Genomic DNA, 12,936 nt, shown 5'->3' on the forward strand with positions numbered 1-12,936 from the left:
AACATGAAGAAGGTTTGTATTTACCTTAACATGAAATTCAGGATGTGTATTCATATAATCAAACAACTTCTGATAATTCTGGTACTGCTGATCCCATTCTGAGCTCTCAGCATAACGGAAATCATCCCCTAGTGGAGCCAACAGAACTTTAGTACGGAAAAGCTTTGACTTCTTTCTGTATTGATCTAAAATCATCCAAGCCCTTAAAAAAATATAATTCAGAAAACAGAATAGAGATTAGTGTTTGAAACAATTATTTGACATCAAGCTATGCGTTAGGGTGACCCTAAAAAAGACATACAACACACTGTTTCACTTTGTAACTAAAAGCTAGATGCAATTGCCTCTACTGAGGCACCACATTCAACCAACTGTGCTGCCAAAACAGTGCTAATTAAGTCTTCCAAAAAGCTTATCAAGACCTTAAACAGTAGTTTGCAGACTGAAACAGGTTAGTCTGCATCAGTTTGCTCCTGTGTCAGAACTAACAGATTAAATTACCAGCTTTATACTTAGATAACAACCCTAATCCTTTCCAGCCCCTATTTAAAATAATAAGCAAGCTCTTCTCATCCTCTCCTGTAATTCACTCAGACACCTTACTTCATACCTCCACATCCTTGACAGAATAACTGCCCATAATTAAATATTGGAGGAACTTCAGCCTTGCAAAAAAGATTTCTTTTGGAAGACCACTGTTAATAACCACTGTTTCCCCTTCAGCCAACTTCTTTGCTGTCTTAGAGTCACACCCTCTTAACCTCAAAAACAGCCTTAAAAAAAACCACTAAACCAAACAATTTTAAAAAAGAAAAGGAAAAAGCAGTGAAATTCTCCTTTGACATCTACTCAGTGCTTTGACAAGGAAAATATGTTTCTGTCATTAAGCAGATCAAGAATACTAGGAGTTACAAGTATGAAGTCTGGGTTATTGAAAAAGTCAATACCAAAATCTTCAGATTTTTATCCTCTTTAATTAAAGATGTGGAAATAATTTTATTAGGGAGTACAAATTATAATAACAAATAGGAGAGAATAGAAATAGGAATGAGATGAAGTTTTAAATTGATAATAGCAGCTAACTCGGGATTCTAATAATTTTTCTCTCAGAATTTTAACAGATGTTCTGCCATCATCTACTCTGAATTTGTTCTCAAAATATAAATATTTCTGTAAGATCTGAAACGCATTCAATGCCTTTGAAATCCATAAACCCTTATCTGATCAACAAGTCAGTGTTTGTCCATTTTCTTATCCAATTTTTTAAGTATTGAGTAGACACATCTGAATGTATAGCGATGGGAGAAAGACATCAGCACAAAACCTTCAGTTGAACAGCTACAGTTCTGCCAACATGAGATCAAAAACAACTAACAACTCTGCTCCTGCCTCCCATCTTTACTACAGCATACCTTTAGCTCAGATTACCAAATATTTATCAATATTACCAAGTATTAATATTTTCCATGACATTCAAGGGAATACTGATTTAAATGTGAAGTCTTCCTTCTCATAAAGCAAATACAACGACTGACACAACAGAAAATTTGGTAATTCTGTCTTATAAGAAGCCAGACAGTTTTCCATTAGACCCTATTGTTAGAAAAATGTTTTAGAGCCTCTTCAAAAGTACATGACTTAAGAAAAGGTAAGTTACTGGTGTATCTGTCTTTGTTATCTCTCCTCAGTGTCTTCCTGTACTTTTTTTGCTTGTTTGTTTTTTCTCCAAATTCACTGTAGAATTCATTAGTGTTATTTGCCATTACCTCAAAGTACTTTTACCTATCAGATACCTGGATAGTTTTAGGGGAGCAGTGGGATCCAGTGCAAACTAGTTTCAAACTAGTTCCATTACAAGGTACCAATGAAAAATCTGATGTAATATGTCAAGTATATCTTCTACTAAAAACTCTGTTTCAGGAGAAGTTGCTCTCTAATAAGTTCCTAAATCACTGTCACAGGCAGCAGTGAGAAAGCCATCAAAACCCTGCAGGCAGAACTTGCAGAAGATGAAAAATACTTTCATAGAAAAAAACAAACAGATTCAAAATGACTTTAACTTTCTCGTCCCTCAGCAAGATATTAGGTAGACTTTGAGATACATTTATTCTATAAATGTGAATAAATGAATAAAAATGTGAAAACCATATGGATTAGTCATGATAAACTTTTTCTAGTCATGTAATAATGGCTATACTATACCAGCAACAACATCATTTTACTGGCTTCTTAAACAGTTAAAAAATCCTGTAATTGTTGACAACACACATAATGCACTTCTCAATATATCAATATAAAAATTAATAAGCCAAGTCAGTAATAACATCAACAATAAAAACAATTGACAAGGATGGTTTTCCTGCTATTATCAAAGGAGGAGCAGCAGCCACCTATCTGCGGAAATTACAAGAAATTATGCAGCAGCTAATAGCTATTCCAATATGACAGGTTGGTAACAGGGGACTGTGAAGTCATGACTTAAGTCCATACAGCACATAAAGCACCAGGGTCTCACTCTTCACTCTATAATCTCAACTAGAAAACAAAACCAGTTGGTTGATCTGCAATTTGCTATTCAGATGATTTTGTGAAAGAGATCTTTATGCATGGTAAGTACTCCCTGCTAGGCTGCCAACCTCAAGAATCTGAGATCAAATGCAAACACCAATGCCACATAAGCAGTTTAATTCTACTCGCCAGTTCCACACTGAGCACTGTCACCAACTATAAGAAGGAAAAAGCTGAGAAGAAGGAAAAGGACCAAAGTGGCTTCTGAGCAGTAGGGAAAGAGAAAGAAAGCCCATTTTCCATGCCAGTAGAGTACTGAGTGTACATTTTTGCAGTTCTAATTCTTTCCTCTATCTATAGATGGGAAAGAGACATTGATCAAAACAAGCTATACTTCCTCAAACAAAACAACTCATTTCCATTCAAGGAAAGGAAAAAAAAGCTGTATTTTCTTGCAAGTATGACTAATCTTTTAACTCAGGAACAACTTGTTTGCTCAAAAGCTAGAACTTCAATATATAGATGAATGAGGGTACAGTTGAAAGACTAGGCATTTACACCCTTTATAACCAATGCTGTTCTGAGGTGTAATTTTAAAAGGAGAGGCTTTCAATTAGGCTGTCTCTCATTCCTTGTTTTAATCCCAATTAACTTCCAGGGCAACTATAAATCCAACAGCTACTAGTCTTAAGTTCTCAATCAAATATTTCTTTAGAATGCACGTAAAAACGGAACAGTATTGAAATAAAAAGCAATGCCATCTGAATATTTGAGATGTCTTTCATCAATCTAATTGCAATTCTAGCATTGATTAAAGGTCAATGATGTAAACCCTGCCTCTAAACTTTATGTATCAAATACTACTTTATACAGGTCCATGTAGTATAGATCTCCCATATTTTTTTCAGACTCAAGAAGCAAACCAGACATGAGAGATATGACTGTGCTACTGACCTTTGCCTTGCAAAGCTTTTGACATACAGATTTGTCAATTACTCCTGTACTTCTCATATCTCTTCTTCATAAAGAACTGCAAAACTTGTTACAGGGGCCTAATCAGAAAAGTTTGTTTTCTACAAAATTCCAATATTGTCTTTAAATACGAGTAATACCTCTAGCATTCTCTAGAAAACCAGTATTTCCTGTATTTTAATGGAGTTATTTGAAACTACACTATTGAAGTGGAAATTCCTATGCTTCTTTTGTAAAGAAGCCAGGCTCCGAACACCAAGACAATGAGTCAGTTTCACTTTCTCCTTAGACAGTGTCTACCAATCGGTTGCAAGTCCATGCTAAGACACCAGAATACATCTACCTTTGCCAATGATCTCCTGAAAACTACGTTTTTGAGACCATACTGAGACATCATGTGCTTCAACTTGATCATACCTTCACAAAATATTTGCCACTCATCTTTTATCAATCCTATGTAACAAGACGAAAGAACTATTTCTTACACAAGGTCTAATTTAAATTGTTATGCAGAAGTAGCATCTTGGAAGCTCCCAGATAAGTTGAGACTTAAAAAAAGCCCCTCAAACTGCATTCCAAGCTGGCTCTCTATATTATCCTCACAGCCTGCACATTTCAAGTATTTGTTAAACCATTTGTCAATCGTACATACATTTATGGCAAGAAATTAAGTCATATAATCTAGATTTTTCTTTATGTAACAGGCACCTAAATATACACAAGCTTTTCCTTACTACTGAAAAACACTCAATAACTGAGAATTTTTATCTGTACTCTATCATAACTACCGCTCCCTCGTCACCTTCACCTTTCATTTTCCTACCTTCAAATAAAATTACTTTTTTCCTGTCATCATTTCTAGCTCTAAAAATGACAGTTGTGATATATGTAATTTTTTTAATGTTACAAATCACAGTTCTGACGACAGTAGCTCTCTTTAAATCATCAGCATCTAGACTAAAACTTTCAAGTCACCCTGCTATTCTTAATATCTGTCATACTCAGCAATTTGCAATAATTTTGAACACCTCCATAGACTTCTCTTGTACTCGTAGATGTTATACAAGGCCTGAAAGCAGTTAACAGAACCACAGAATACAGTTTTTCTGAAAAAAAAAAAAAAAAAAAAAACTTGAGCAGTTTTATTTAGTTTCAAAAAGGAAAAGTAAATGGATATGTAAAACTCTGAAATTTAACCCTTAACAGTATCAAAACAGCTCATTTTTTTGTTTGAAAAAGTGAACTGGATTGCATCTGAATATTTTTAGTTTTTAAACAGGACGCACAAGACACAGTACATGTTTTCATTTGAAACATTTACACTAGGAAATCTAGGCCACAGATTGCCAAGTACTGTGAGGATATACCGTGGGAAAATCTCACTGTACTGCAGTTGCAGAATACTGAACTATGCTATCCCTGCTATCCCTTAAGTCTTCCACTGGAAGGAGACAAACCATCTTGAATTCAAAAAAATTACAGTAAACCACATGTTACATGTCTACTAATTGGATTTTGTACTGAAAGCCCTGTCACACTGGAATATTCAAAATAAATATAGAATTAGGGGAATTAAACCAGTCTCAATTAGCGTTACATAAATTTAGTCAGAAATCAGGAAAGCTCTCTTTCTCCATGCTGCTTCCATCAGTTATTCAGCACACACTTATCAGAATTTTCCAAATGTAAACTTGGATTCCACTTCCCATAAGATAAACTCTCTAACAATGTTCCACATTTTCTATAGTATAAGCTTAAATACTATAAAAAACTTATGAAATACGGCTTTGGCTCACAAAGTGGTTAAAACTACAGAAACACAAAATAAAGAATAATAAAGACATCTGATAAATATACACAGTACTACCTCTATGACTGTAGTTTTTTCTGTTTTGTAAATATACTTTAGAAAGTTTCAAAGAATTTCTGCAACTAGGACCACAAACCATTATTCTGATACTGAGGAAGCTAAATAACCCGCTCACACCCAAAAGTCGCTTACATACTTCAACTTGCATAATATTTATAGTTTAGAGCTGTACCAGTGAATGTCCAGTGACACTGCCAGTACAGTCCTGACCAAATACAGATCCTTAGATGCATCAAATTAGTTGAGAATTCTGACCTGTATTTAAGAAAATGAAGTAAAAAAGGTAAATAGTGGTAGGGAAAGAACTTTCATTCAAAAATAAAACTGCTATCAGAAAAGTTGATGCATCTCAAAATTCTTTTTATGGTTTGTGCTACCAACATATAACATCACTTTATTTTTGTATTTAATCACTTCGAAAAAAAGCTAAAAAAAAAATCTCAGGAAACAAAACAGTAAACCACAACAACTTAACTGTTTGGATCCCTGAGGTGGTTCAGAACCAGTGTGAATGGGGTGTGGGGTGTGGGCAGAGAATGGGCAAGTATTTGAAACAGTGAGATAAACTGAAGTGCCATTCTGCAAGAGACATTTGAAGTTTTTTGTTTTTTTTTCTCTTCTTATTTCATTACCAAATACATACAAGTTTAACAGGATGTTTTGCAGTACGCTGTCAGCAAAGCCCAAGTGAACAGGAAAACAAAAAATTTAGCATGCCTACAACCATGGTTTACCAGAGCCTATAGAACTTGTAAACTCACATAACGAGAAATGGAAAAAAAAGAAATGAAATGTGTCTCCATTAAATATCATCTATTTTCAAACTTCACTGTCTACTATACTTTGGACTTAAGAGCAAATACTAGGTATTATTTTCCCACTACATATTTAACTTAAGAACTACATAAACTCACCAAGCTAATCATAGTTATCATCTCAGACCAGCACAATTTTTCGTTTGTCTGGTTTTGAAGTTATTTCCTTCATAATATGAAAAAATTGTACCTGTGCTGAATGTTTCCAGAGTGAATGGCTTCAGGTGGAACTCTCCATGGACAGCTTACTCTTCCTCCAGGAAGACGTTTGAAATCAAACTGGCAGCAGATTTTTGGATCTGGACCACAAGTATGAGGAACATCATAGCTATAGAAAGGCATCATATGGCAAAGGATATCTGTACTGGATCCCAAATCTGGAATTAAATAAGTAGAGCATGCCTTTACTATAAATTCTTAATTTGCCAGAATGAAATCAGTTCCACTATCTCAATTCAAGACCAAGACAATTTCTTACTTTGAATATCCATATCTGGATTCTATGTAGACCAGAAACTGTTCTGTGTACGTTTTACATAACAATAGAGGCTAAAAACTGATCCAACACAATTGGAATCCCAACAAAGTATGAACTGGCTTGGAAATATATTAAGAAAACGTTAGGGATTTTTCCACTCACATAAAGCTGACTATTTCCAGAATTAAGGTGGTGAATAAAAATATTTTTGTACTTCAGGTGAACAAAAAAAACTACACAAAAAATAAAGAAAAGATGCAATAGCCTCCCTCAGAATAAATAAATATGATATTATTCTCTTTAGCACATCTGAGTTGATGAGCTTCAGCAGTATCTAGATTTCTGGAACACATGACTTCATTACATTACCTGTATGATTCCACATACTTGTCAAATAGATTTCAGGTACTTGTAAATAGAAGTGCATATACTTCTAATGTAAGCTTGAGATCACTTTTGAATTCTTAAATTTTCCAGTTAGTCAGAAAGTTCATCCCACTAGGATTAGAGCTGCATACAAACTTCTCAAAAGAAGGTATTCCAAAAATTAACTTCAAAGAGAACCTCAAGTTCTTTCAGATCTTAAATGAACCCTAAATTTGCTCACATGGCAAAACTTCCAAATGCTGTTCACTTCACTATGCACTAAGTTGTTTTAAGCTTAAAAACAGATGACAGCTGCTGATGGGCCAAAGAACCCAACTCCTAAGAAAAATATGTCAATAATACATAACTAAACACTCTTCAAAACCTTAAGTCTTTGTCATTGCACTTCAGACCTTTAATTAAAATACTCTTATTTTAGTATTACTTTGTTATGACTTAAAAGGCAATTATCCACTAATACATGTATTTGCTTTTCAACTACAGCCGTTATCTTCATCTCGGGTACTACAACTACATATTACGGTAGATAAGCATGCTTTGAACTTTGACCTGTGATCTCTTTTGAAAAGCCTTCTTCTGAAATCCAAACACTACACCACTACCATACACATGATTTATGCATGCAATCATTTTAAATGGCCAGGTCAGATAAGTCATCTATTAAATGAGTGGCATATACCAATATTAAAATAAAAAAACTCTGCATCATTTCTAAAAGACTATTTATTTCACAGTTTTATGTCTTCCTCAGGAAAAGCTTGTTTGCGCAGCAGACTGCCTTCTCTGAGTACCTTTCTCACTACAGTTTCTGATTAACAACATACAGATACCATAAAACTTCAAAATCATCACTACCTTTCAATAGAAAGTATAAAACAAATTTGTTACACTCTGTACTGACAAAATAGTGACATATCAATTTATTTTAAAAAAGCAAAAAATAAACTTGATTGCACACCTTCACCTTACAGGTTATAAGGACTTGGAACAGTGTATGAAGCAAAACAGAAGATTCATATGCAAAAGCAGATTCATTTAAACACATCAGTTCTCTAAGATATAATGACCACATTAATTATGAAACCTTTCAAACTGTGTAACATGTAATTTATAAGAAAGCAATGACACTTATTCTAAAAGCATACTTTTTTATATACTTGAAAGGAAGGTGAACTTTTGTTCCAATTTTTTAAGTGGGAAATAGGAAAAAGCATTAAAAAAAGCATAAAACACTTTTCCCCTTCCTATATATTATGTAAAAGAGATGAGAGAAGGAAAATGAAATAAAAACACATTCAAAAGTGATGTTCGATAAGATGACCAACAGAAAAACTGCTGCTTTCATATTTTATTCCCTTCCATAATGTTCAGGTATTCACTTTTCCTTTTTGTTACAAAAACTATCCTCAAATAAACATAACAGCCTATTTCTTTTTTAAAGGAGTTTCAAGTGTATTTTTTTTTAAACCTAGACTAACTACTCTAAACAACCTATCTGTAAAGATTTCCAGAGTATTTATTCAAGTGATCTCCATATTTTCCCTATATAAACAAAATATACATTGACAGAAAGGAAAAACACATACCCCAGTTCTGTCTCCAAAAGAATTCTAGTGTCTTCTGAGCTGAAAAATATTTTTTAACTGAATAATGAATTCTCTGTATAAGCATATTTGAAAATCCTGCGCGTTTCAGAAGATAGGCCATTGTTGGTGAATGCCCAAAGGGATCAACTGCCCAACCAGACTTTGGTTTTACTCCTGTTGACAAGGTAAAAAGTTAAAGGGGATGAAAAATTCTTACTGTTCACTCAAAGAAATATGTACCAATATCAAAGTTCAAATCAGACCATTAAATATAGAATCTCAAAGATAAAAGAAAATACACAGCTCAGTACTAAGCCTCCTGCAGAACACACCTTGAAATTAACTATCTAGAATTACACAGATAATTACTTATGAAAAAAATCAAATATCCTAGAGGCAAACCTGTCCGTCTAATTGCATTAAAAAACTGAGATTAGTACCCTATATTGTTACACTATTTTCATTTTGTCTCAAACATCTCTACATGGAAACATAATTAAACTTCTTTCTCATTTAAGTCATTTCCAGATGTTACAATTGGAAAGGAATGTTGAAAGAAAATGAACCGATGAAAACAGATGAAAACATGATGCAACTTATTTAATTTTCAGTCAGTGTAATTTAAATAATTTTAATCTACATTTGCTTTGGGACTATTTTTTCTTTCAAAACGAATTAATTTACTTGGCTGGCAAACATTAGAATCATACTGGTTACTACTGCCATTTAATTTAATTTCATAATAGCAAATAAAGAAGTTGTATCCATCTCTTGTTTAACTAATTCTTCAGTGTGGCTCCTTGAATACATTTTTACCTTCAAAAAAAAAAAGACAAAAAAACAACAAGCAAGCAAGCAGTAGGGAGTATATTATCTTTTTGCTATAGTACACTTTCAACCCCCAGTCTCCTAATTTTGAGACATAATTATGGAAATTGCAGTTTAAGGAAGACTGCTCTAGGGAGGATTGCTGTCTGCCAGGGGCCTGCATTTGAGACATCAAGAAGAGACCAGGTATGATAAAGCCAGGAAACTACTATTTCTTACTGGTCTTTCAACTGGATTACACAATTTTGTGACCAGGAAACAAAAATATCGAAAAAAGACTTTATATTCATTGGGAAGATGTTGAAGAGTTCAGAAGTGCAGTTAGCGTTCTCATTAATCCTCACGGTTTGGGACTGAAATCCTGGCGAAAGTGTCACACTGAACGCTCTATGATCTAACATGCACCCTCGATAAACTGGTTATGTTGATGTGGGACAGGTCATTACAGACCAGCGGAGGGCAAGAATATACCAGGCAGCAAGCTGGCTGGGCTTATCACCAGAGCTTTAAACTAGAGCTGCTGGGTGGCAGGGGTGTACTGCTGAGTGACAGAGCCAGGGAACACCTCAGAGGAGCAGCCTCTGAGAAACAGTCAGGAACAGGCTGGAGAGTCTGTTGGTTAAAACTAGGGATGGGACTAACAAAAGGCACCTGGTGCTCACAGGCCACTTGATGAAAGGGAGAGTGCTGATGAGGCAGAAAAGACAACCAAGAGAACTACAGACCAGGTAGCCTCACATGTGTGCCTGTGAAGATCATGGGACAGATCCTCCTGGAGAGATGTTAAAGCACATAAGGGATTAGCAGGAGATCCAAAACAGCCAGTATGGCTTCACCAAGGGCAGACTGTACCAAACTCGTGGCCTTCTACGATGGAGTGACAGCACTGGTGGACAAAGGAAGGGCAACTGATATCACCTATTTGGATTTGTACAAGGCCTTTGACATGGTCTCACACTATCTCCTTATCTCTAAGTTGGATTTTAAGGCTGGATGGTTGTAGCCAGAGGGTTGTTGTCAGTGGCTCCACATCCAGGTCACAAGTGGTGTCCTGCAGGGTCCACCTTGGGATCAGTGCTCTTCAACACCTTTATCAACAACTTAGATCATGAAACTGAGTTGACCACCAGCACCTTTGCTGATGACACTAAGTTGAGTGGTACAGTCAATACAATACAAAGAAGGGATACCATCCAGAGGAATAAGGACAGGCTTAAAAAGTAGGCCCATGAGGACCTAATGAGGTTCAGTAAGATCAAGTGCAAGTTACTGCACTTGGGTCATGGCCACCACAGATATGATTACAGACTGGAAGATGAACTCCTCGATAGCAGCCCTGCAGAGAAGAGCTTTAGAGTCCTAATGGATGAAAAGATGGACATGAGACAGTGTATGCTTGCAATCGAAAACGCCAATGGTAACCTGGGCTGCATCAAAAGAAGGGTGGCTAGAAGGTAGACAAAGGTGACTGTCCCCCTCTACTCTGCCCTTGTAAGGCCCCATCTGGAGCACTGCATCCAGGCCTGGAGCCCCCATACAAGAAGGATGCAGAGCTCTTGGAGCAGGTCCGTGGAAGGGAGCGGACAAAGGTGGCCAGAGGGCTTGAGCACCTCCCCTATGAAGAAAGGTTGAGGGAGTTAAGATTGTTTCACTGGGAGAAGAGAAGGCTCCAGAAAGACCTCGCTGTTATCTTCCAATACTTGAAAGGAGCTTACAGATAGGAGGGGGACCAACTTTTTTCCACAAGTGGATAGTGATAGGACATGGGGCAACAGATTTAAACTGAAAGAACAGAGTTTTAGGTTAGATATTAGGAAGAAATTCTTGGAATATGGCAGGGCACTGGCATAGGCTGCCCAGAAAAGTAATGGATGCCCCAGCCCTGGAGGTGTTCAAGCCCAGACATGATGCATTCCTGGGGAGTCTGAGCATGCGGTTGGCCATCCTGCCCACAGCAAGGGGGGGTTGGAACTAGATGATCTCTGACGTCCTTTCCAACCCAAGCCATTCTGCGATTTTACGATAGTAAAACAGATTTTCAAAATAATTTAATTAAACAGGATAATGTTAAACTATGGTTAAAATCACTAAATAATTCCCCTGTAGAAGGGGTTCTCTCTTCTTACGGAAGTAAGCCAAAAACACCTTACTGCAGTAATTCCTCAAAGTTCTGAAAATGAATGCGTTGTCTTTATTTACTTTTTTACTGCAATTTTGATATTAGAGTAAATTTAGGTTTTACTACTACTAGTAAGATTATTTCTTAATAATCTTATGTAAAAGTCCAATTAATATACTGACTGCAGAATAGACCCAAACACACAGAACAAATAATTTTCAAAGAACGTAAAGACGTCTGTCTTCATTTTCAAAAGTACCACTTAAAAAGCCCACTAAAACACATCAGGATAGAACATTATTTAAGTGCACTTCATCTAGGAAGTTTTTTTGTTCTTGTTTTATCTGCAAACTGCAGTTACAAATTCTAGAATCTGTCTTATGATTTTCACTACAAAGGTCTGACTTAATACTTCCGGAAAGCAGAGCAAGCAAAGCCTTCTACGCACATGGTATATTTTTCAAAAAGCTGTATTAACACAGTTAACTTTTAGTTCAGTGTACATACCCAAGTTCCGTTCTAGCCACTGATGTCCTTCTATGAGTTGGTCAATTAAAGAGAAGTAATGAGCAGAAGCTTCATCAGGCATGACCCATCCTCCTGTTACTATTTCAAACTGCCCATCTTTTATTAACCTGAAAATTATGTAAATTGAGATCAAAACCTTGCATCTGGAAATACACTTTTAAAATCAATTTCTGAATATCCAATAGGTATTTATAAGGGACACAATGACAAAATCTGAATTACGCTCCTTCCATCACTGGACTATATATTTTTTTAATCAAACAGTGAACAAATGAATACATAAACCGAATTTCTTAATGTCGCTGTACAAAAATAATTACAGCTCTACTGCAATTTTTTTTTTTCTTTTCAAGTCAGGAAATAAGCTATTTCATGCATAGATTACAGAACTAAAATAGTGCACCATGTCATGGTGCTAGAGGTCAACTGAGCAAGATGCCACATTTAAAGTGCTACTAATGTCTCCCATCCTTGATCTACTATTCTTTTTATTGTTTTAGAGAGCTTAATAAAGCTTCAAAGTTAATTATACATATAAAGGCTCCAGAATATCTCACTCATTAAAATGCATTCTTAAAACACAAAACAAGATGATCCAGTTTCCCTATTAAGATGTCACTGAATAGAATGATCATGCTTCCAGCATAAGACTGTCTCTGTAATTTAGTCTTACTATTGTATGCTAGCATGTAACTGTTAAAATAATCTAATACAAATAATACAGTATTGTAATTCATGCAATAAAGTCACCAGTGCAGTTTCCCTAACTGTTGTACCACTTTAAACTAATATCTAATTTCCTTGAAGAAAGCATGTAGTTCCTTAACTTCATTTGCCTGTTATAG

The 12,936-nt window shown here is 35.6% G+C and overlaps 1 protein-coding gene across 2 annotated transcripts in view; it reads right to left on the reverse strand.

Moving 5' to 3' along the window:
• MAN2A1 (mannosidase alpha class 2A member 1) overlaps nt 1-12,936 on the reverse strand; it is a 119,733-nt gene that overhangs the window by 72,021 nt on the left and 34,776 nt on the right. For both annotated transcript variants that reach the window (XM_003643046.5, XM_046905798.1), the window contains exons 5-8: nt 12,071-12,198; nt 8,617-8,790; nt 6,356-6,542; nt 25-202 (exon numbers count right to left, since the gene is read on the reverse strand). In XM_003643046.5, coding sequence (XP_003643094.2) covers nt 25-202; nt 6,356-6,542; nt 8,617-8,790; nt 12,071-12,198 — 667 coding nt within the window. The remainder of the gene's footprint in view (nt 1-24; nt 203-6,355; nt 6,543-8,616; nt 8,791-12,070; nt 12,199-12,936) is intronic.

The sequence above is a fragment of the Gallus gallus genome, chromosome Z (genome assembly GCF_016699485.2).
Source record: "Gallus gallus isolate bGalGal1 chromosome Z, bGalGal1.mat.broiler.GRCg7b, whole genome shotgun sequence".
NCBI lineage: Eukaryota > Metazoa > Chordata > Aves > Galliformes > Phasianidae > Gallus > Gallus gallus.